Source organism: Embiotoca jacksoni, unplaced genomic scaffold (genome assembly GCF_022577435.1).
Source record: "Embiotoca jacksoni isolate LCO1_2020_lvr unplaced genomic scaffold, fEmbJac1.0.p SCAF_16, whole genome shotgun sequence".
In the NCBI taxonomy this organism is placed as follows: Eukaryota; Metazoa; Chordata; class Actinopteri; family Embiotocidae; genus Embiotoca; species Embiotoca jacksoni.
This window is the reverse complement of record NW_027185296.1, coordinates 593,868-619,050: the sequence shown is the minus strand read 5'-3', so window position 1 is coordinate 619,050 and position 25,183 is coordinate 593,868. Positions and strand designations below refer to the sequence as shown.

The 25,183-nt window shown below is 40.3% G+C and overlaps 2 protein-coding genes across 2 annotated transcripts; one reads left to right on the top strand and one right to left on the bottom strand.

The window, feature by feature from the left end:
- Positions 1–9,523: 9,523 nt before the first annotated feature.
- prdx6 (peroxiredoxin 6) lies at positions 9,524–16,035 on the bottom strand. Its single transcript, XM_069150039.1, has 5 exons — positions 15,867–16,035; positions 13,323–13,479; positions 11,316–11,459; positions 10,711–10,857; positions 9,524–9,869 (listed from the first exon to the last, which is right to left on the bottom strand). Exons 1-5 carry the CDS (start codon positions 15,956–15,958, stop codon positions 9,744–9,746), a joined length of 666 nt encoding a protein of 221 aa, XP_069006140.1. The 5' UTR covers positions 15,959–16,035; the 3' UTR covers positions 9,524–9,743.
- Positions 16,036–16,828: 793 nt separating this feature from the next.
- Positions 16,829–24,795, top strand: plpp6 (phospholipid phosphatase 6). Its single transcript, XM_069150037.1, has 2 exons — positions 16,829–17,514; positions 20,555–24,795. Exons 1-2 carry the CDS (start codon positions 17,022–17,024, stop codon positions 20,920–20,922), a joined length of 861 nt encoding a protein of 286 aa, XP_069006138.1. The 5' UTR covers positions 16,829–17,021; the 3' UTR covers positions 20,923–24,795.
- Positions 24,796–25,183: the final 388 nt, after the last annotated feature.

Genomic DNA, 25,183 nt, shown 5'->3' with positions numbered 1-25,183 from the left:
GCTGTTAAAATCCTGGAGCAGTGATCTCTAGCTTTTGCCCAGTGTGTTCTGTAAATGATATCAAGTAGATTTTAGTTGCTATTTTGGTAAGTTAAGATAAGAAACATGCTAAAAATTCCCCAGCATTCACAGCACCCCACCGTGCCTGATTGCCAGTGCTCTGACATGAGAAAGCCTGGCTGGGTACGGGCCAGCTGGAGAAGCCCTGAGCTCCTGTGAGAACCAGAGTTACAAAGGCTCACTGTGCTGGAGTGGCACAGAAAACTGCACCCTGGCTGTGGCTCTAAGGCTTAACTGATGCTGGGCAACACTTGAAAAGGGATTTTTTTTTTTTCTGTCTGCCTTTCACCTCCACCCTCCTCAGCCTGTTTTTGTACTGGCATCACCTTGTCTTAGATGTTCTGTCTGTCTCAGTCAGTCTGTCCTCCAGTGTCCCTATTTGTCTGGAACATCTTTTCAGGTGGATGTCTACTGGCTTTTTCTATCTGTTATTTTTCGCTTTCCCTTCCTGTCTCTTTCTCTTCTCATTTCTCTCCATCTCTCAGTATCAGTACGTATCATCACAGCCAATGCAGAGGACTGATAACTCGCCTTTTTGCACAGAGATTTTCCTGCCCCGTTAGCACAGACTTTTGTAGCAAAGGCTGTGACGTCATCACCGTGAGACTGCTACACTGGGATCAGGTGCTCCAAGGTGGAAGCACTAACCCTGCTATAAGAGGCTTAAAATATTGGGTCCAGGTGACAACAGAGCAGACAGAGATAGCCGGACAGCGGGGAAATCCCTTCCTATTTGTATCAGAGTTACAAAGGCTCTGACCTGAACCCCCATCTTGTTGCCGCTACCTCGAACTGAAGCTGTTTAAAAAAATAAGTCCCAACCAGCAAAAGCTGTTAGAGCGCCAATGCCCGACCTGATGCATCATCCCCTACTAAGGTAGTCTCAGGCAGTCTGTGTCTTAAGTGTCGACATTAGGAAAGAAAAAATTGGTTCATAGGGCTTTGTGTTAAATCACATTTCTCTTTTGTAAAAAACATGTTTAACCCTGTGGGTTATCTGTGACTCCAGGATCTGTGATTTTTAAGATATTTAAGTAATTCAGGAGTAACAAAGGCAGACAAAGAATGTCTTGGACTAAGCTTTGGGTCTAATCCCTTTATCCTCGCTGGTGGCTGCAGTGTTACTGTCCTAAACACCCTCATACAAATATGACACTTTATTTTCCATAATCCAAGAACAAACTGCAAATATTTGACTTTCAGTTTGTTATTCAGAATCACAGATAAGATCAAATGCCTCAACTTGTGGTGACTCACCTCAGAAGTACAAATGGTATCATACTTCTGTAAATGTGGATGCAAATTGGAGATTTTTATTCATGAGATTTAAGATTTTTGTTCATATTCTTTACCACCAGGCATGAAGTGGTTTCAATCTTCGAAGTCACTAAATGCAAAAAAACTACTTTTTTCAAACCGGTAAATATATAATAAGTGATTGGCTTTTAATATTTCTCACAGATCTGACAAACAATGTGTTCACAGTGTAGAGACTTGCTGTATATCTCATGTCAGAATGACGTTAGGGATCGTTTATCATTTTTACGTGTGATATCCACTATAATCAAATGCAGTTAAAAGTGAAGTAACTGCTGATAATCCATGAAAATGATTATCTTTTTGAGGGTACATGTGTTAGTTTACTAGGTGTGCCTGCTAACAGCATTTTGGTCATGTGACAGAGTTTGTGTTGCGCTGCACCCCCGGGTGGGCTTCACTCACACACATGCAGACATCAGTAAAGGGCAGCTTCTGACCTGTGACCCCACAAAGGTTTGGGGCTTACTCAACGGGATGAGTAGTTGCCCTCAACAGCTTCATGTTCATTCTGACATTGTTGATATGCTTAAGGTGTTTAGGGATAGAGCTGACCACAGAATCATTGGTCCTTCCAAGGTGTGAAGCCACTGACCCAAAGTCTAAACTGTCTTTTTGTTCCCAGCAGACAAACCCAAACAAGGAGTCAAAGTCACACCAACTCCTTCTTGCTTCCCCATTTCCACCTTCTCAAATCCTCAGACCTACCTATGTAAATAAGCACGTGTACAGGCGCTCAACTCACCTTTCCTCCCCACCATCTCCTACTTAAATAAACATGCCGGGGGAAGTGAGGAGATTAATAAGGCCAAGTTTAGGGAAAAGGAGGAGAATGGAGGGGTGGAAGGTGAGGCAGACCCAGGGGAGCTCATTATACTCAGTCAGAGGAGACGTTAACCCACATACACACATTCTGACACACACCTCCAAACTTTTTCAACATATGCACACAGACGTACTACTCTCCGTTTGTAACATATGCTGGCTTAAAGTCCCATTAACACAAAGAGTTTTATAAGCGTTCTTATTGAAAGCAGTAACCCAGAAAACTCACTGGATCCTGGTGGGGTGAAGCCTGCAAGCTACATTATGACACAAGAGAGGCATATATGTCAGCTTTCCAGGATTCTAAACTGTGTGTAGAAAAGACTTGGTGTCTTATATCTTTGTTTTAAAGTAGGAGTTTGTCTACAGTTTCATAAAACTTATCTGAAAGCACTCTGGTGTTCCTCTTTATGAAAGAAACATGTTGGAACCAGCAGGTATATCTGCATTATTATAATATACTGTATTGTTCTTTTTACCCTTCCCTGCCTCTCTCTATATTAGCTTGGTACTGTTTATTTACAAGTGCTTGTTTTATGATCATCGCTTTAATTGATAGTTAACTATGGCTCTGCTCTCCCACCGTTGGATGAACATAAACAAGTGCTAAAGCAAAACATGTGTTACGCTCTCGGTTCTGTGTGTGTGTGTGTGTGTGTGTGTGTGTGTGTGTGTGTGTGTGTGTGTGTGTGTGTGTGTGTGTGTGTGTGTGTGGTGTATGTGTGTTTGTGTACGCACATGACCCGCAGTGTGAGAGCCAGAAAAGCCAGACTGGTTTCATTATACTCCAAACTAGCCCATTATGGTTAGGGGGAAATCATCCAAACCCTAAACTGTTGCCATGGCATTGCCATCTCAACTCTCTTTTTTTTTCAACCCTCCTCGCTCTCGTCTCGTTCCTCACCTCTGCGGCTTCCACCCTTTCTTCGCCCCCTCCTCCACCACATCAACACACACAAAAACTGCCTTGCACACAGGCTCATGCACCCACACACACACACACACACACACACACACACACACACACACACACACAGGAACATGGCACTCGCTCTCTCCTCCCCCAGCGATAAAGTTTCACAGCCACCTTCCCTCTGCCCTCTCACACTGACTGCCCTCTGCTTAAAGAAAAATAAACGAGTGGAAAAGAACACAGTGGCTTTCTGGAATTGTAGGGTCTCCATCTTTTTCCTTTCTGCTTTATTTTCTTCAACTGCTCTTGTTGCTAGTGTGTTTTTGGCTCTACAGTTTCTTTTCCTGTGATGTCCGTGTCAGGTTTCTGTGAAGGGGATAACAGCAGGAGGAGGCCTCAGTCAGATCCTGTTGGTGGTCAGTTTTTATCGGGTCAACATTATTGTTATTATTGTGAGTTAAAACTGGAAAATATGTTTCCTTAGATTAGAACAAAAACTGAACTTTGATTCAATTATTTTAGTTCACTTTAGCTATATTATTATTATTATTATTATTATTATTATTATTATTATTATTATTATTATTGTTATGTATCACTAATTGTATTTTCATACTTGACCTCATAAATCTCACTGACCAACTGGTGCAAACTCATTCAAGTTTCTTCAAAACCTTCAAAACTTTTTTTTTTTTTTTTTTAATTTTACAGGAGTTTATAAACTTTCCAAAATTACTAATATGGATGAATTTTGGGGAACGGGAATAAATATATAGATTAAAAAAACATCATTGATTGGTTGGAGCCATGATCTACTGTAACTTCAAAGAAGGGCAATAACGATATCATACAGGATATGGGATACTGTCAGATAGTGTAGAAAAATATGATTTTTCTAATCTTTTCGTTATAGTTTTATATTTTAGTGAAAATGAAAATTGAAGGTTTATACATGGCAACAGCCAGCAGTTATCTTAGCATAAAGACCAGAAACAGGTAAACAACTGGCTTGGCTCTATCTACAGGTATCAACACTCCTTAAAACAACAAGTTGGGGTTTTACAGCCACAATATTTCTCGGCCTGGCAAGTGACTTTCTGGAGTCACAAACAAAAGAGATGAAACATTTTTATGAGTGAGTGTTAGAAGTGCTGCTCGGCAGATTTTATTACTTTTGGACAGAGCCAGGCTGTTTCCCTCCATTTCCTGTCTTTGTACAAAGGTAATCATCTACTAGCTGTTGCTGTAGCTACTTTGTATATTCTGCAGACAGATATGGCAGCAATTATTTTCTTCCAACTCTCAGCAACAAATGAGTATATTTTCAAAAATATCAAACAATTTGTTTAGGAGGAGCTCCATGTTAAATGTTAAAATCGTAGATATTACTTGAGTATACTGAGAGTGTGGCCTGAGGAAACTACAAGACATATGCACACACTATTTATGACTTAAAGTGGTGCAGTAGTTTTGTGTTTCATGGCAGGGCTGGTGGTCTGTGATTCTTATTGGGTTGTGTTTGATATCTCTTCTTAATGTCCCCTACCTTATGATGGTGCACACATTCACACACAGAAGCACACTTTATTATGTGAGTGGCCATTTGCCTTGTCGCCACAATAAAGCTCTTGGCTCTCTGCTGGGGCTGTTTTAAAGCCCAGACACCCTTAGCCATTACTCAGGTGATATGCCAGCGGCTGGTGATCAATGTGCCTCTAATAGAGAGAACGAGGGAGAGCAAAAAGCAGGAGAAAGGCAGCAATATTGATAAAGAGAGATAAAGATAAGCACAGAGAGTGATTGCACTTTTACCTTCTCATTCATCACCCTGTTCATTCGGCGCACTAACTGGCCCTAACCTGCTCTGCAGTAATAGCCTGTCTAGATGCTGTATTTACGAGGTGCCATCAAAACAATTGCATTTATCTGGGCTACCGGATCATAGACTTTCATCACTTTTATCATTATGTCTTCACCTTTCTGTGTGCAGGTGTGTGTGAGTGTCTCTGTTGAAAGGCCCATTGACCCATGTTGTAGCAGGCGTGAGGAAAGCTCAAGGGTGACTGTCGACTGTGAGCCAGTTAATTCTCCTTAAAGTTCAGCCAAATCCTTAGGTCATCACTCATGCTTCTTTTTGTCTGCCTGACCTTCAGTCTTTTCATCTGTCTTAGTGTTTATCGGGACATCCATCTCATACAGGTTGGTGCACAGAAATGCCAACGGGTTCTGCAGCAGTTTCAGAATATAACTGCTGTGAATCATCAAGATGTTTGAAGAACTTTGTGAGGGAGGAAGAAACAGAGCGAAGGATTTCACTGTGTCGTGTTTTGTCTGTGCCTGGGAAAAGGGAAGCTGAAGAAGCAAAAACTTTGATAAGCGGGTCTGAGTGAGATGGGGGAGGTGCTAATTTACTAGTTTGTGTGTGTGTGTGTGTGTGTGTGTGTGTGTGTGTGTGTGTGTGTGTGTGTGTGTGTGTGTGTGTGTGTGTGTGTGTGTGTTTTCAAGTGTGTGGGAGATGTGGAAAGCGGGGCAGGCGAGAGTGCCAGGCAATGTAGGAGGGAGAGGGAGTGAGGACGCGTCTGGAAAGCATCAAACCGGAGCTCGGCATATGTGTGAGTACATGTGCATGTGTGTGTTGTGCAGATCCTCTGGTCTCTGGCTTGTTAACCTGCGGGTCACGGGCAGCTTCAGGTGATGAAGTCAATGCCTGGCACACATGTCGGGAATATTGACCTTTTCCATAGTATGCACATGCTCATGAATAAACAGACATACATAGATGAACATAATGAGCATGTTCTCATGGTGTTTTTAATTAAGTTTCATCTTAACATCAAAGATTTGCACCTTTAAAGGTCCAATATGTCCAAAAAAAAATGTTTAAGACATTCAAAAATTAACTAAAATTATCCTCAGAATTTGAAGAAATAGCAGTTTTGACTTCATGTCAAAGAGGTCTATTGTGTTGCACAGATATCTACTAAAGTTAGCAGGCTAACCAGCTTGCCCTGTCCCATCTCTTGATACCACCCCATGCCTCAACAGGCGATAGTGAGTGACGTACCATCCGGTTACTATGAGAGGAAGAAGAAATAGCATCTAACCCATTGACTGTATATAAAAGGGAAGGTAGCTTCCTGATCTGAAAAATGAGGTCAATGTAGAAGTGCCATAAACTGCAATGCCACCGAGTGCCACTTGGGGTTGCCTCCAAAAAACCTCTGGCTCCATAAACTCCCATTCAACTTGTCCCATGAAATACATAGTCAGTACATTTTTTCCTTATTAGTTTTTTGGAGGTCCATCTGAAAAGATTCCCCTCAATAATTAGAAAACAGGCATCAAAAAGCTGTGTTTTTAAGGGCGTGTCTGTTTAATTGACAGGCCTGTGGTGTAGTCAGGTTTTCACTATCAGTGGGTATGGCAGTGCTCTCGGGTTTCCAGACAGATTAAGTCAGATCTAACACTCGCTCCTTCTCAGCTCGTCCAAATATGGTTACCTGCGGCTCCGAATCGCTCCAAACTAGCAAGATGGTGATTATCCGAACTCGAGGCTTCATAACAGCCGTTCACAAACCAATGGGTGATTGGTTGGTTGGTTGGACTGAACGAAACAGCAACGATGGCTCAAATTCTTGGTCATTAGCTCGTCGTCTACCCAACTGAAGTAATTATATGTAGCAAATAAACCAGGCGTACTGACACACAAACCGTGCCAAAAACCTTTTTAACAGTTCCTATTTATTGTTTTTCTGTAGCTTTTTTTCTTGCAACCATGGTTTATCTTAAAAAGAGGATAAGCATATGCATATAATCTAACTTTACAATTTGACGTGCTGCCCCTCCTTTCAAAGCAGCATCTGATCATCAGTATGATGCGAGTGTTCACGAGAAAGCAAGAGGCCAGCTGCTGGTATTTTGTTTGTATTTTACCCTGTGAGACCTGAGGCCGGTGTTGTATTACATGTACTAGTGTTGCTGAGGCGAGGTGGGGTGAGTTGGCTCGATAGCCAAGAAGTGAGGGGTGACAGATGAACAGGGTGATGAGGTGGGGAGAGGGGGGCTTGGTACTGGGCAATTAAGTCCGTGTCTGACACCCAAAGCACTTCTCATGCTCTGGCACAGGCCATTGTAGTCTGGAATTTGAGAAATGCATTTGATCAGCACGGTGTGCCTGTGGGGATGTTATTTGCGATGACTCCTGGGGACAAAACAGCCACCAGAGAAGGAGAAGGGAGAACAGGCGGAGGAGGCGAGGGTCACCTGATGAATACATGAACTTTCATCACATATTTGAGAACCTCGGTCACTGCGGCAACCAGCTCTTCCATCCACAAGAATGTTGGCCCTAATCTACAGAGATCGAAATACTGCAATCTATTGAAGAGACAGAAAAGAAACACAAACTGTTCACTCATTTAAGAACTCTGTTAGGTGATTGAAAGGCAAACAAGAAGAATAACATTCCAGTTCACATTGTGCGGATGACAGGAGTGTAAAGGAGGAGGGCCTTAAGATATTTTATCTGGCCCTGCACACTCTGCCTCCCTCCTAACTCAAAGGGAATCCCATCTTTTCTCTTTGACCTCAACATTCCTCAGACTCAGAGTGAATGCAAGGCCAGGGTGTGTGTGCATGCGTGTGAGATCAGTGTTCACCTTCAGACAACTTCTCGTAATTAATACGATCCTCAGCCACGCAGTTTTGAGGGTTGAATAACTCAAAGAGGAAATCTACACCTCACTCCTGGCTTCAGTGTCTCATCTACAGTTAAAGCCGACCTGCTGAGCTCGATTTACTGTTGCTGAAAAACATCAGCCCATCAGTTTGATCTTCCTCTGGAACACAGAGGTGTTTTGATACTTTATTGATTTATATACACGCCATCCTATTTTTTTTTTTTTATTGCAATTTAACTTCATTCTGTTTTTATTCAGCTCAACTAAAATAAAATAAATCTCTTTTTCTTCAAAGACAGGATGAAATCTTTGTGAGGGCCTTTGCTGTTTGTGCAATTCAACTCCTAATGTCTTTTCCACGCACCTTTACAATAAAAGATCTTCAATAACATATCGTCTGTAGTGGAGGATGTACTGAGCTCCTTTACATGAAGGTACCAATACAACAATGTAAAATAATCAACAAGTAAAACTTCTACTGAAAGTACACTTTATTATCAGAAAAATATACTTAAAGCATGAAAAGTAAAAGAAAGAAAAATGGCCATTGTTAGTGACAGATGCAAAAGACTATTAATACTGGCGCATCAGTTTGTAAGCAGAATTTTAATGTAGTAACCCGTCAATGTGCTTCCAGTGGTTTCTAACCCAGAGGTCAGGCAGGGCCACAGATTCACAAGACAAGTCTGAGGAGCCATGAGATGATTAATGAAGGAATGATGGAGAAAAAGCAAAGTTCTGCGATACAAATGTGTATTCATTCATTTCGGGGTTGTTGTCAGTTGTTCTGCGTTTTTCTCATTGTTACTCTTTATCTTAAATATTAGATGATTTTACCTCTTTGAGCCTCATACAGTTATTGAAATGATACTATCAGACAGTTTAGAGAGGACACGTCTCTTAGGAGGAACAACTTGTAGACATCTGAAATAGTTCTTTTTGGTTGTTAGAAATTTACAATCCAAAGCAATTGGAAATCACTAAATTGTTATTCACCAAAGTGTTCTATTTCATAATTATGCGATTTTATGAACCTTAATCTCAAGTAACAACCTGTGAGATAAATGTATTGAAGTAAAAATTACATTTCCCCTTGGTGAAGTAAAACATAATATAAACTAGACATACTGAAGTAAAAGACAAGAACCTTAAAATTTCACGAGCAGATGTACTTAATTACCACTGCTCGCATCCTTTGGGTTATGCAGCTGCTGAGTTTCATCTCCACTTTCGTATTTTAAAAGCTTTGACACTGAGCATAGAACAAACAGAGCTATCAATTTTAAACACTAATCCATGGTACACTTAGACATTTAGAATGCTGAGTTGGCAAAGTGATTTAAAAAAAAAAAAAAAAAAAAAAAAAAAAAAAAAAGAGTTTTGAAAGCTTGTGTACTTTAGGGAAAACATCACAACAACATTTTTGAAGTCGATATCAACTTCACAATTACTGTGTCCTTTCATTTTCTTAAAGACTGCAAGTGTATATAATCATTTCACTACCACTCCCTATCACGCATTAACGGGTTAGTGCTCTCACCCTTATAAGCCACAGTTCATCATTGTACATGTAGTGCCACCTATTGATATAAGGCAGTACTGCAGCAAAAGAACTTTGTTGATATTTCTGTTTTCATGTTGTAGAGGGACACCTGGTGGTACATCATAGCAGAGAAAACTTTTTACCAAACTTCCTCTTCCAGTGTGAAAAAGTTCAAAAATACAGAACACGTGTGAAATGTGGTTTTATTTTGGCTAGACAAGGCACTGTACAATGATACAAAAAGTATCCCTGGTTCAGTACTGGAAACGTTGCATGATTACAAACTTGTCACCAAACCAGATTAGTGCATCTATTTATTTTGGTCACTTCTACAAATGAATTATCAGTCGAAGATTTCCAGGTTGAAGAGCAGTAAACTGAAGCAGGAGGCTGTCCTTGTGTGTCTTCAGATCTGGGTGTAACGGAGGTATTTCTTCCCAGAAGGCACCTCTTTAGTTGTCACACCGTTAGGGAAGAGAGACGCAGCTTCAGCCTCAGAAAGCGAGGGAATGACCATGACTTTGTCACCAGGCTGAAAAAAAATTAAGAACAGGGAAGTGTGTTTTAGAAGCAGGGTCCAGCTTTACCACATGATTAGAAGAAGTGCTCACCAATTACACTCATGCGGCAGCCTCTTATGGCTCCTGTGCCGTGTGGTGCTTGATCATGATATGCTCAAAATTTGGACACAAACACTTATATTGTCTTTTTGAATTGGAAGCACTTACAATTTTTAGTGACATCTTGCAGCCATTTAAGCTTAATGGTAACTGTTCTAGACCGAGGAATAGTCCGACACAAACTCCCTCATAAACAATTGAAATAAATGAGATATAATGTGTAAAAGAGAGAGCTTTTGCTGAGAGACAGATTCAGTTCAATTTATTTCAATTCAGTTTGATTTTAGTGACTCTCAGATTAGAGAGTGACATCAATCATCACATCTAAATCTCAACCAAAGAAAAACAGATTTGAACTATTCCTTTAAAAAAAAAAAAAAATTGTCAGAAATTTAGCTCTTTGCATATTCATTTGGTTTCAAATTGTTTCTCTGAAAGAAATAAAATATCATCAATGATCCAATGGTCTCCATTAGATTAAAGTTACTGGTCTTGATAAATTATTTATGTTCATCAGATTATAAAGGTGAGTGTTCATATATTTTTCATTGTAACATTATGCGGGACATAGGATAATATTTATTTTCCATTTGGTTTAATTATGATGGTTTAATTATTATGTGGTTCATGTGTGCACAGTTTGTTGTAGCTATTATTACATTGTACACCTAGAGAAGAGAGCTTGACATCTGTTTTGTTCCCTCTGCTCATCCAGACAGCTGACTGACATGAATACATGGTTTAACTGTGTACCTTCCAGTTGACAGGTGTGGCGACCTTCTTCTGCGCGGTCAGCTGCAGGGAGTCGATAACTCGGAGCAGTTCATCGAAGTTCCTTCCTGTGGTGGCGGGGTAGAGGATGGACAGCTTCAGCTTCTTGTCAGGGCCAATCACAAAGACCTGGAGTGGATGGAGACAGATGACACAGTTGATGGTAACATCCAGGATAGGGTCTTTTTTTTTTTGACGGGTTTAAATATATCCACAAAAGAAATTAATTGTTAAAAGTGTTTTGTTTGTTTTTTATTTTGGTTGCCAACTGAATAAATATATGTTCTATTCAAGTGTATATACAGAGCGACCAAGTCACAGTTTGTCTCTCAAATATTTGCCTCTAGGGAAAAGAAAGAGTAAAGTAAAGTAAGAAAAAAAGGCCACAACCTTTCACAAGCAGATAAGTCAGAGCAAAGCTGATTTTATTCCAAATAAAATGCATGTTTACTGTCATTAGGTGTCTATTGAATCATGATACTATCTTTTGACCTTTGTTTATTGTAGTGATGTAATAAAGACACATTATATCCCCTACTGATGAAGAGGCCATTAGTGTGTGAGTGTGAGGAGGACAGGTTTCTCACACAGCGAGCAGTGAGGGGTAGTCCATCCTTGTCCCTCTCATCGGGGTCCAGCATGCCCAGCTGGACTGACAGCTCCCTCTTGTCATCAGCGATGATGGGGAACGGCAAAGCGCTGTCAGCCTTACTGTTGAATGCCGTCACATCCTGTACAGAGAGAAGGAACGCGTTCAGCCCTGACACCTTTGATAGTGCATCATCCTGTTAATAATTCTCTCCATTATGGCAGCCATCTCCACTATCGTAGCGCAAGTTTCATGAGTGACCAGACACCCCAAGCTTCTAATCATTAACTCCTGCGGGTTACATGAGGACCATGAACTACATGCTCGTGCTCTATGACTGCTGTACCACCACTGTTGCGTCAGAGGTTTGAATTCATCTGGAAGAGCGAAAACACTTGGCTCAAAATGCACGTAGACTTCTCTTTTGGCAGCAGAGAGACATTTGATCAACAGACACTGGTCCAATAAACAACCATAAAGGTCTGGCCCCTCAGTTTCCTCCACATACAATAATAACATTTCGTATGAAATAAAAAAAAATTAAAAAAATACTTAACATTAAAAATGAAATTAAACTAGACAGTTTGTCAAAAATCAATTGATGATCTGAAGAGCACATTTTTGGTTTTAGGTTCACTCAATTATATTTTCAAGTTTATACAAAATTGCATTTGTCCAAGTAGAAGAGAGTTTTTGCAAACTCCCATCTCCAGTGTTATTGGATTGTTGGTGAGCAGACTTGATTTCTTTTAATTCATCCACCACTTATAAAAGTTCATTTTTGCTATTTTTTTCTAGAACGGTGATTAAATGAGTTAAACAATCAGTTACTTGCTGCACGTTACCTGCAGAATGTAACCGATTGAGAGCAGGCCTAACTGGACTTAATGCTTTGTGAACTACTCTTAGACCAGAAACTAACTATGGAACCAGATCGGCACTGTACGGAAGCAAATTGCTGCCATGTATATACAAACGTGTCACGCTATTACAATAAACGTATCTTGTTATAACATGAAACATTTCACGTTATAATGTTATAAGTTTGTCTCAAGCGGCGGTGACATGTACTCGGGTTGTGAACAGGATGTTATGCTGAATTCTGCCTGCCCGCCGACTATTGCAAGCTCTTGTTCAGATCACGGGAGTATTACATGCCTGTAAGCGTAGAAGGGGGCATTTGATTTATAGTTCTCATCTTTGCCAATTTTAGGGAGTCCTTGACTGGTGTATCCATGGACCCTTCCATGTCCCTCCAGCTGATCCATGAGAAATGAGGCTACCTCCAGAGAGTCAGACTCATTCTTCCCTTTGTAACGCCCCGATCACTTTAAAATCCTCCTTAGTCTACATATGCTTACCACAATATCATCCAGTGTGCTCACAGCAGAGCAATCACTTATCAAATTTTTAACATTTTATGTTATTAATGTGATAAATACTAGCTTTTTATTAACAAGAGTTTTGTGTTATAACATAAGTTTGTGTGTCTTTATAACATTAAAAAAAAAGCAGCATTGTGCTTCCATAGAGCTGCTTTGAGGCAGAGGATGTCTGATGAATATGATGGACATTTAAAGAACAAGAAACTAAAGGAGTTTGGCTTCGATCAAAATGAAAGGACTTTGAGTTGAGAGTAAAGGACAGAAAGCACATAGATGCAGGGCGTCCCTGTCCATAAGGCATTAACAGGTTGAATTTGAAGATAATCACAATGTGATTACAATGAGTCATGACACTACTGTCAGTTTTTCTAGATAGCAAGCCACCTTTAAAATGTCATTATCATGCAATAAGAGTATGCAAGTATTAATTACCACCATTAATTGTCACTCCACCCACAAGTAGCCTGACCTGTTCAACAAACTTTTCCTTTGGCCTCTCGCACACCGCAAAAAGGTAGAGCAATGCAGTGTGTGTGTGTGTGTGTGTGTGTGTGTGTGTGTGTGTGTGTGTGTGTGTGTGTGTGTGTGTGTGTGTGTGTGTGTGTAAATACACCCCCAACCTTGCTCCAGCCATGGTGATCCTCAACACTGTCGATGGACAAGGCGATCATCTTTACACTTCGTTTCTTAAACTCATCGCTGATCTTCGCAGCACAGGCAAGCTCAGTGGTGCAGACAGGAGTGAAATCCTTTGGGTGGGAGAACAGGATTCCCCACCTGCAGAGGTAAAGACACAATGTTTTTGTTATAGATATAAAGTGACAAGACCTCTGTTTGAGACAGAGGCGCAGAAACATTACTGTATAAAAACTGTACAAGGAAAATAGAAGCTAAGGTCACTGTCATCCTGCAGTCTGCATTCCTGTTGAAGAATGACCTTGCATACTGGTTAAACTTTTACAGATGAGCCTGGCTACGTCATTCAGGTCACAAGTTCAAGTAAACACAAGCTGAAGGACAAATTATGTTCCATGCTTCCACTTCCCTGAATTTATAACACTATAAAAAGCTCATTTCAGGTGTTTCATGTGTGAATCTATTCTTTCTGCATTTATGCCTCGACACACACTTGTTTTTTTTTCCTAGAATTTTCAAAAGTTCAAGAGGTTCAGAAATACTGAAGGAGTAAGAGCACAATAGGTTGAAGTTCAGACAAAAGAAGAGAAGCAAATAACTTAGAAAAGAGAAAAACAGAACATCAACTCTCAGTGGAGGAATTTCCAAACAGATTGAAACAACAAGTCTCTGTGAATCCAGCAGTCAAACTGAAGACATTAAATCCTGCTGCGTCGCACTGAGGCCGTCCAGTGAAGGCAAAGCCAGGCAGTTCTGTAAAAGATTTCAAATTGTTGATCTTTTATTCAGGATTATTCATTCTCGACCAACATGAGTTTTGTACGTGCCTCAGATGATTTGAGTGGATTTGCACTTAAGGGTGTTGTGACTTATCATCACATGGTGTAGAGGCATTGTGATCACCTGATTACTGGCTGACCAAAAGCCCCGAAAGGACAGTCCCACATTGTTCCGGCATGTTTTTTGTATTACAAGATGGTCAACACCGACAGTTTGAAAGAGGAGTGCATTTGAAGGCTGCTGTTGAAAAAACAGACCTTTTTAACATCTTTTTTGTTGTTGTTGTTGCAAAATTTTCTGCATAAGTGACTCTAAGGTTTCAATCATGGCAGTACAGAGTTTTTTGTTTGTTCTGCTGGGATTGCAGCTTCCACTTGCACAAGCAGGAACAATCTCAATCAAGCACTGCTGAAAAACACAATGGAAGGCTCGAAAACTAGGACACGGCTTTAACAGATGGTTGCTTATCGCAGTCCAGCATCTATTCCCAGGGAGGAAATAAGGAAGTTATTATGCAGTTCCCATAGCTGGGTGTCCTTGTCTTGACACATTTAAAGCTTCAGGTTTTACCTGTTTGGAGGGGCAGCTACACTGTCGCTCATCCTCTGTGTGCCACACAATCATCTTTTAATCTAGGAACAGTTCAAGGAAGTGCTGCAAAGATTGTTTAACATCCCAGTTTCTTCAAATGTCTTGCTTTGTCAGGCTAACATCTGAAACTGGGGGGATTTTAGATTTATTTTATACAACGTGATATAAAACAAAAAATTAGCAAATCCATATAATGAAGATGCTCAAACTAGGAAATATTTGTTGATTTCTAGGCCTGCAAATAACGCTTATTGTCATTTTAAGTTAAACTGTGTCATTTTATAAGTTAATCAATTGACTGTGGGGTCTTTAGAATATCAGAAAATGGTGAAACGTGTCTATGAGTGTTGCCCAAAGCCTTGGTGCAGACTGAAATGTCTTGTTTGGACTCAACCAACTGTCCACAACTAAAAGATACAATTTATTATCATGCACAAAAGACTTAATTAATTTCCAAAATAGTTCGATTCATTTTTGTCAATCAACAAATAGTTGTATCTTTGGACCTCTAATGTTTTTGCTTCATAAATTCTCCAACTAGGGTCGAATGTTGTTGTTTAAAGCATAAACTTGAACGAGTATGTGCAAAAAAAAAAAAAAAAAGCACTTGCATCAAGTTATTAGGAGCTCATGCAACAAAGTAGTTCACATGAACACTGCGTCCATGTCCAGCGCTGGATGCATGTGTGTGTCATGTCCTGCATGCGCACACAGTTCTTTTCTCCCGACCAACAGAGGGTTGGACATTCAGCCTCTTTTCAAAATTCACACAAAGACACAAAACACTGCTCGTTACACTCACTGACCAGAGAGAATACAAACGCTGCATGAATTGTTTTACTCTGAAATACACCTTTATTGAGAAAATTACAGTTTAACGTTGTATAACTAAACAGTCATGCTTGTGTAACACTGTGAGCCAGCAGGTGTCGCGTTACACACTGGTGCGTCAGACCACCGTACAAAATCTGTTTTGGCTTTTGAATTCAGAATTCCTCCGGATTAGGGCTGTCTTCACACACACACACACACACACACACGCACACACACGCACACACAAGCAGCTCAATCACATATCAGACTGTTGAGATTCCAACAAATAAAATAAAACGCGTGAGTTGCAATGTGGTGTTTGAAGAGGAAGTCTGCGCACTCACGAGCTGCCCAGGAAATCGTGGAACTTGATCCTGCCGATGGTGGTGTTGGCTTCGAAGTTTGGGAACTCGTCCCCGAGCAGAATACCGGGCATGGTCGCCTCTTCCCCCTGTAGCTCAGGCACGATAGAATCGGACGACAGAGAGCAGCCTTGACTTTATAATAGATGAGCATCACATGAATAGGCAAAAAAAAAAAAAAAAAAAAAAAAAAAAAAAAAGGGGGGCGGGGTCATCTGTACGTCAGTTGTACCAACGCATGACGTTTAGACACCAGATAGTTCCCGGACCATTTAAGTTAATGCAGAGAAATTCAGAGATTTTGATAATGACTTGTCAAAAACGCATCGATTCACAATATTTATACAGCAACCCGTAATGTGTGTGAAGTAACATTTATGTCCCCCCCCCCAAAAAAAAAAAAAAAAAAAAAGAAATTGGTAGCCTTCTATTGAAGGATGAGTGTTCAACTTGGCTTGTTGACATATTTTTGACCAACAATACCGTGTTTAAAATGTGTATTGCTGTTGTTTATTGCCTTGATTTTTGTATGTTTTTTTTATGTGTGTGTTAGTCAAAGACAATCACATCTGATAGACTATCTTCAGAAGGAAGGGAAGTAAAGTTTCAAAATTCAGATCTGAGTCATTTTCTGTCATTTCTTTAATTCATACAGCAGTGCCATTTTACAACTTTATTAAACCAACAATAACGTAACAAACATAGTAGAAGCTACAGACTGTATATAAATGTGTGGCCCATATAGGCCAACTGTATATAACCTTATCAAATAGGCTATATGCAAATATAAAATACAAACATTAATTTAAAAACAATCGACATATAAAAATAGATCAATCGTGGCCAACCTTACAAAATTTCTTAAAAGAAAATTGTTTTCAAAACTTTATTTTTTTTTCTTTTTGCAGGTTTCACAATCAGCACAGCAGACACGATTTCCCAGGCTGCTTTGCGATAAGAACAACAAAGATGGCGATTCAACTCGGTGCTCTAGGACGTGAGATGAATTGTCAAAGGTACAACAGATGAGCTAAAGCCGCGACAACCCGCACAGCACTCCACAGAAAATTGCCACTGCGGTGCGACTAAAATTTACGCACAACAGGTACAACTCCCTGGTACAGATTAACAGACCAAATGCATTCTCCAAAAGCGAAAAACCCCGGTCGCAGCGGAGGAAGCCCGGTGCTCGGCAGCTCCAACGGCCGCTACGAGTTCTTGTCGCTGACGAAGCCGCTGAACCGGACCTCGCCGTCGCACCTCCTCCAGCGGCAGGGCTCCGACCCGACCACCGCCCGCCTCCGAGCCTCGGAGAGCCCCACTCGGCGCCGGGGCTCCGGCTCTTCGACCGGCTCCGGGAGCGGTCAGGGGCTACCTGAAGAGGACGGCATCCGGCTGAACCCCTCCTTCATATGCGTGGCGCTCAGCTCCCTGCTGGCCATCGACCTGTGGCTCTCCAAGCAGCTGGGGGTGTGCGCCTGCGAGGACTCGTCCTGGGGCAGCGTGCGCCCCTTGATGAAACTGATCGAGATATCGGGACATGGCATCCCGTGGCTGGCTGGTACCGCCTACTGTCTGTACAAGAGTGACAGTGTTGCAGGACAAGAAGTCATGCTTAACCTCCTCATGGGTAAAAAAAAACTAACAACAACAACCAATCTCTTTATGTTCCTCCACTCTGTTTGTCACTCTAACATGGCAGCAAACCTTTCATTTTGTACACAGGTATCACTGAGCTGGGTTGACTTCCGGTGTCGGTAGGTGTCGCGGCGCCCTTGTTTTCCTCCGGTCCTGATCTGCCGTGCAAAGCTTCCCACACAGTGTACCTGTCCTCCACCTGTGTTGGCAGCCTCTCACCTGTAGATGCTCTAAATCCTGCCCTTGGTCCATCTCTGATTGCGGTCTCCCCTCATTTAACCGACTGTACACGGTGCCGCCTGTAGTATACGTCTCCTGCAGTATATTTTATACCATGCTGGTGTCCGCCAGCTTTCAGGTCAATTTGAGTAACAGGTGGATTTAAACAGGTGTCTGAACTCTGTAAAATTGTGCCTAAATGAATGGATAGCGGTGTCAAATGTTCTTGTTACGTGATTTCGGTGTGCTTTCAGAGAGTCTTTTTGACGGATGCTTTATTAAGTTACAGGGAGGAAATCTATGTGAGAGTGAAGAGGTGTGGTAGACGGGTTCAGAGAGAATATACTGACCTGTAATGAGGGAGGTGGTGAACGCCTTTGGACTGTAGTTTCATTTATAGATGGCTGATTTATAGACGGCTTTAATTACATCAGTTAACAGCCAGTAACAAAGTTGAAACAAATTCAAATGTGTGGCGCGAGGTCATGCTTTCTATCCGGAGGTCTAGTTTGTTTTGCCCAATAATATGAGCCCACAGTGTCACCGTTAACTGTATATATTTCAATGTGGTTGTGCTTGATATGACCAGTAGACTTTTTATTGATTGGTGTGCATCTGATTGAATGTTTTTCCTTTGGTGTGCGCTACTGCAGTGGTAAGGCAGTGCTGATATTCATTTGATCAGTTCAATATGAAAAAAGGCACCAACAGCAGTTAAAACAATTGATGGATTGACTATTTAATGTGGTTATGAACTGAATCTTTTTTGAGTTTTGGATAAAACCAACAAGTTGATGATATCATTTTGAACTCTGGAAAGTGCAATGGACATTTTTCACTTTTATGACCTGCTTTCCAGGTATTAGTGGAATTTTTCTTTGCCAGAAACGGATTGAAGATACTTTTTTGTTAGTGCTAATAAGGTCCAACAGAAGCTTTAAATTGTAGGATGTTGAATCAGCTTCCCTGGTTGAACCTCATATCTCTTGTTTTCGGGAGGTACAGCTGCAGTGGAGAGACTACATCCAGGGTTCTCAGATAAAGAATGTATTTTTCCCCTGAAATCTTTTGGTGGTAATATAATATCTACTATTCAACCTTCCTGAATGCAAGCTGTAGGTAGCAGCCTCTGGACTCAACAGTTTTCATTTCCATTAAACTAGACCTTTTGCTATTTTTAGAAGTTATTAAATTAAGTATATAAACCAGGTAAGGATAAAGATAGTCCCAGGTCTGCATCAATATGTGCCTGGAAAAGGGAAGTCACTACAGGACTCTGACGGGGACAACATACTGTGTCAAAAGACGCCTCGTGAAGGAAACGGCAGGTTACAGTTTGATGATCCAACAATGGAAGAAATGTGTGCAGCTAAAGACTTTGTTTACAAACCACATCTTTAATGGGTAACAACAGTAGATGGTTATTTAGCCATAGAGCAGTTATCAGTAATGAATCAAATGTACAGTTGTGTATCCTGACATCCTTTCATTGGATTCCCAGCAGCAATTGGCTCAATGCCACCAGAGTGTTGCATTAATTTTTCAGCACTGCAGCCCTGGAGATCTGTTAATAAGCAATCTTTCTGGTTGCAGAGACTCGACTTAAAACCTGTAGTCAACGCTGTTGTGTTGAGGAGGTTTCCTTCACTTTCATCAACCAGGATGAATCTGTGTTGCACCACTGGGGTGAAAGTTTCACATCCTGCATATATTCAAAGACAGACTGATCTGAATATTGGATACATACCTTTTTAAACTCAAAGTATATGAAAAATAGTAACTAAAAATGCACCCCCCCCCCCCCCACACCTTATCACAAACTTAAATGTTCCTGTCTTTGAGTGCTTAATTTCCCTTCAAGAACCAGTTGCTCACCTATGACACCTTAGTTGTTGGTCAATGAATGTTGCAATTGGCTGTTTGTTACAGACGCACTGATTACATGGATTAATTGGATCAGAAAATCAACAGGAACCAGCTTTACCACACTACTGGAGGTCAAACATTCTGATTTGTTTACAAGTGTAAACAATACAATTCATAAAGTCTGAATTATAGGTCCAGTTATTATGCTGCCTCTGTCACACTGTCATGGCTCACGCCTGAACAGAATGGAAACTTGGGTGAATGTTATCAGTAGCAACTGTACTTTTGGTGATAAAAAAAGATCTCTAAATAGAGTTATCACCGTTGTTGATTCTATTGTACGTGTTTTTTGACATGTATGTACTTAGAAAAGGTCTCTCCAGGATCAGCAGTGCTTTTGTGGATCACAGTGACTTTAAACTACAGTGCACTAAGTATGAAACTGGCACATCCTCTAATCCGATTTGTACAAGAGGCCAATTACTCAGCAGTAGTGACATGCACTGGTGTCTGTCACTGCCTCGATATGACCACCAGATGATGCCAAAGTGACGGATTTTTAAATCCTCCAAAACCGACATGGCTGTAAGTCTTCTCTGATTAGAATAAAATATTCTGTGTGCATAAGCAGGCTAGTTATATAAATACCACAGAAAACATCAGGCTGTGGACATATAATCCTGCAGCACTACATTTAGCTACATTCACCACTCCTGGGTTTTTCCAGTCAACACCTCTCTTTACCCAAATATGCTTTTCTATTGGCTGATTCAAATTTCTTTCTGTATCATTTGTGTTAAAAAGGAAAAACACCCCTTCTTGGTAGTACATTATATCCTCTCTTTATGCCTCAACATATTTCTCTGTGCTTTTTGCTTGAATGTGGGTAGAAAGCTGTTTCTTCATACTTTGTAACACAACTCCTTCTTCATCTTCATCCCCTGCAGGTCTGCTGCTGGACCTGATCCTGGTTGGCATTGTTAAGGCCGTGGTGCGTCGGCGTCGGCCAGCACATAACCGTATGGACATGTTTGCCACCTTTTCTGTGGACCGCTACTCCTTCCCCTCCGGTCATGCCAACCGTGCCGCCATGTGTGGGCGCTTCCTGCTGGCTCACCTCGTGCTGGCTGCCCCTCTGAGGGTCCTCGTCCTGCTGTGGGCGGGTCTGGTCGGGCTGAGCCGAGTGATGCTGGGCAGGCACAATGTGACTGATGTGATCTTTGGGTTCTGGATGGGCTACTGCCAGTATAACCTGGTGGAGATGCTGTGGCTCTCACCTCAAACCCTGCAAGGGCTGCTGGGACAGTTAGCTTAAAGTTAAAGGGACACGGTGGGTTCTATCTTGATTGTAAGAATGTCTGCACTTGTTTTTTATTTTTATTTTAGATTAATATATAGGAGAAATTGTCTTCTGACGAGAGAGGAGAGTCCAGCTCCAACCCTTGTTTTAAGGTAGCAGTTAACCTGTCTATAATAAGTAGGACAGGATTTCAATCATAACAGACCAGAGGGGAAAAACCCGATTTGATCAGCCCATACAGTATGAAGTCAACTCGCATAGGTGTATCAGCTGTTGGGATACTGAATATGATTTAAACTACAATTATACTTTTACTAGACCTGACGTGACACCACATGTAATTTTACATCACTGAAAAATTGATAATCAATGTGAATCCTTTACTTTGGAAAGATAATTAGGCATAAACTACAGGTTATATGCTTTAATCAATTAATGTGGATGCAAACAGCTGTAAATAGGAAAAGTGAATTGAATTAATTCATATACAAGTAAATGGAAAAATCAAGATAGTTCCTCTCTGTATTTTGATTTGTCCCATTCACAAACACAAATTAAATTTCTCGTTCAGAGTGTGAAAGTTTCCAGTCACAGTTGACCAGCTGTTTACAAAGTGAGATTCGGGATCAGATTAGACATTACATTGTTTCGAGTTAACAAACCAAATCCTCATAAATATTAATTTCACCAATTATTTTGACTATATACATTTATTAATTTTTTTCAAAAGCATCTTTGTTTACACATTGGCTGATAACTAATCAGCTCTGATGGATTACATGCACTTAACTATATTGTTATCAGGTCATCAAAATCAAAGGCATTTTAAAATTCCATATATACTCATACTTAAGATTTGGAATATTAACACCAAATTGTTGTATTCATCAAAATATTTATTTACATGGTTAACACGGGAAACACAATTCAGCAAAAATTTTGGAATCATTGAGGAAAATGACCACTTCCAACATGATTTATTCAAAGTCAGACAACAACTAGATATTTAATATTGTGTAATAAGGCTGAAATCTTGGTAAACCACTGACATACTTTCAATACATGTGTTTGTATTAGGAAGGAATGCTGCAAATTAATTGGATTTACAGGGCAGTGAGACATAATGTACATTTACATCATCATTGTAAAGTAATATTTGCTAAACATAACCCGGAAAACCGAAGAAAAAGATAACCAGAGTTGGTTCACTTGATATTTAGGGAGTCATGGATATGCTGTTTTTGATACACAGAGGACTGTAAATATGTGATGCATGGATTGGTCTTTTCAGTCACTTTCCCTTGCTGATGATGTTAAACAAAAAAATAGATACGAAGGGCCAAAAATGCCCTTTACTAAATTACAAAAGCAAATTCAAAACTGTAATACTTTACACTCAAGATTGAGCTCTGATTTCATACAACTCACATGATTCTAAGTTTTTAGGTGTGAAGTGGCTGAGACATACCTAAAGCTCTGGCAAGGAAGGCATGTGTAAAATACCCAAGTACGTGCATGATGGCCCTGCCTGAAAACAAGAGCCAAGATGAGGAGCAGTTGCAGTTACTTATTAAATCTCAGTCCAAGAAAATATAATTAATATACTTCCTACACTGTGAAATCATTCCTAAAGACGCTATTATTTTACTTTTCATTTGCATGCTCCAAACACGTTTGGAAAACTAATTTCACCCTTATAGACTTGGATAGATTTGTTTACTTATGAGTAAACATTTTAATGACGCAGGTCATTTCCCTTCAGCACCATGATCGCATGCAGGGTTTTCTTTGTTGGATAAATGAGGGCGTCTTAACTGATTAATTTGGTATGCAATGCTTTGGTGTGCTGCCAGGGTTCGTGGATCAGTGGTAGTGTACAGTTTTGTGGCCTACCATATGATACAAGTAATGAAGATACAGTAGATCCATGCAGGGATGCAAAAAAGAAAAATCGGATCCCTTGATGTAGTACATTCATATTATATTTATGGCGAAGTTTCAATCTATGACATCATTTTATGAAAATGTGTTATTGTAAAAAAAAAAGAAATTGGCATAACTTCTCCTCCACTAACTGTAATGTTATATCACATATCCTGTATGACAAATACTGTTGGTTGTCTTGTGACTTTTGTTGGGAGTTTTTATAATTTCCCAAATTGCCCAATCATTTTCAGTCAAAGATTCACAAAGGCAATAATCTGTAAAGTTGAAATGTGGCCAGTCTTCCTACATTTAATATTTGATAATGACGTGACGCTTCGACCCACTGAACTGGTCCTGAATCCTCAAAGCGACCCTGTGGTTCAGCATCTACTGCACCTTGTATGAAGCAGCATGTTTGATGCTTAATCCATATCCGTGCACTAACGCACTCGCTCAGACGTTGAATACTTGGCAACGACATTACGAGTACAACTTTGTGTGACGCCAGCGGTGAATGTTTTGTAACTTAGATGTGCGTCTGACGTTAGCACTGTCACGGGGGCCGTGTCGGAGGAGGGGCGTGTGAAGAGTTGTGGTTTACTGTTTTGTACCCTTTTGACCGCATGGCTACCTGACAGTTGTGCCAAATCTGAAGAGTGGACGGTTTTTTTGGGGGTCAAATGGTGTCTTTGAGGAAGTTGTTGCAACTAACAATGAAATCATCTTTTCATCTTTTTTTGTTCAGTTTAAGCTCCGTAGAAATTGCAGGACATGTTAAATCTTTATTTTATTGTGGGACAAGTATCATATAAAGGAACTGTTGAACATAAGTAATCATAATTCTGCTTCATTTTTTTGCATTTTTCATAAGGGTAAGTGGTACTGGTACTAGAGAGTTTTGCGTGTGTGTGTGTGTGTGTGTGTGTGTGTTTGTTTGTGTTTGTGTTTGTGGCTGGACCAATCAGTCAGTAGAGAGCAGATTATTGAATTAGTTGCACAACATTTTGATCACTTCATGCACAAACACACCAAAGCACTGCCAGAAACCAGAAGGTGCATCTTAATTTCTGTGTTTGTTGGCCTGTTTTAACTTGTCCAATTACCATGTATGTGAAGATTTGGTTTCTGCGGAAATGTATTTCATCTATTTAGGATTATTTTGTACAGGTGGTTTTGAGTGTGTATCTTTTACAAATACTTTAATTCACTTTTTGGGAGATTTTTGACTGAGACATTTGATGCGGCCTCTGCTCATTGGTCTAAACCCGATCCAGATATCTGGTCTAAATTAAAGTCATTTAATAGACTGTTTGAATCATCACCTGTTTCATTGACCTTATGTATATTGAGCCCTCTTTCTGCAATAACTGACCAATCATCCTCCCAGTGCAAGTGCGCGAGTTGGCAGCTTTCAGGCTTCTCGTTCCATTACCCCTCTTTGGCAAATCTATATATGCTGCACAGTGAATTTTGTGACCAAATGATTTCCATGATTTTTTTGTGTGTGTTAAAAAGAAGTATAAATTTAGGGGGGGGGAATGTATCATAAAGATTACAGGCACTGTTGTACTGTACATATGTGTAATGGATAGATTTTGCACATTACATGTCACTTGTTTACTCCCAGATTGGGAACACCTCCATCAAGAAAATGCATTTTGTTTGTTTATCCAGCTCTCAAACATTGTCAGCAGTTGTCACATCTTGTATATTGTCAAACATGAAGCAGGTTTCAGTATCTGTCACTCAATTCAGTTTTGCCTGCTAAATACTCTATACTATATTGTATGCCAATTGCATAGACCTTATTCTTATGTAACTTAATGTATATAAGTCGGTATGGTTATGTGATGACATTATGTTCAATGGATGTGAATTTGCTGTTAACTATATACCTTGGGGCTTATTCCCAAATAATTTGATTGTAGTGATTTGTAATTAAATGGGGAACACATCTGAAAAGGTCTCATGTCATGTTTAATAGATGATGGATAAATTGATTGCTGGAGGGTTGTGCTGTTGTTACTCAGTCACTCATCAGCACTCCTTCACCCATTTTGATTAACTCAAAAGGACACAAGCTGAACTTTAGTCAAAGTTAAATCCATCAGATCAAAGTAAACATGCCTTAACTTTAAAGCTGCCTTTTCTTTGGTCAGGATTAGGAAAACGTGTGCATTCATTTACCCTCTCTGCATAAAAGTCTATGCTCAGGTGATGTTTGTCCCACTTCACAGGCACACAAAATCAACACGCAAGGATCAAGGTAAGAAGGACAGGATACACTTGAGTTTTTGATATATTCTACTACAGAGGACTCCTACACCTCCTACTCCTACATTTTTATTTC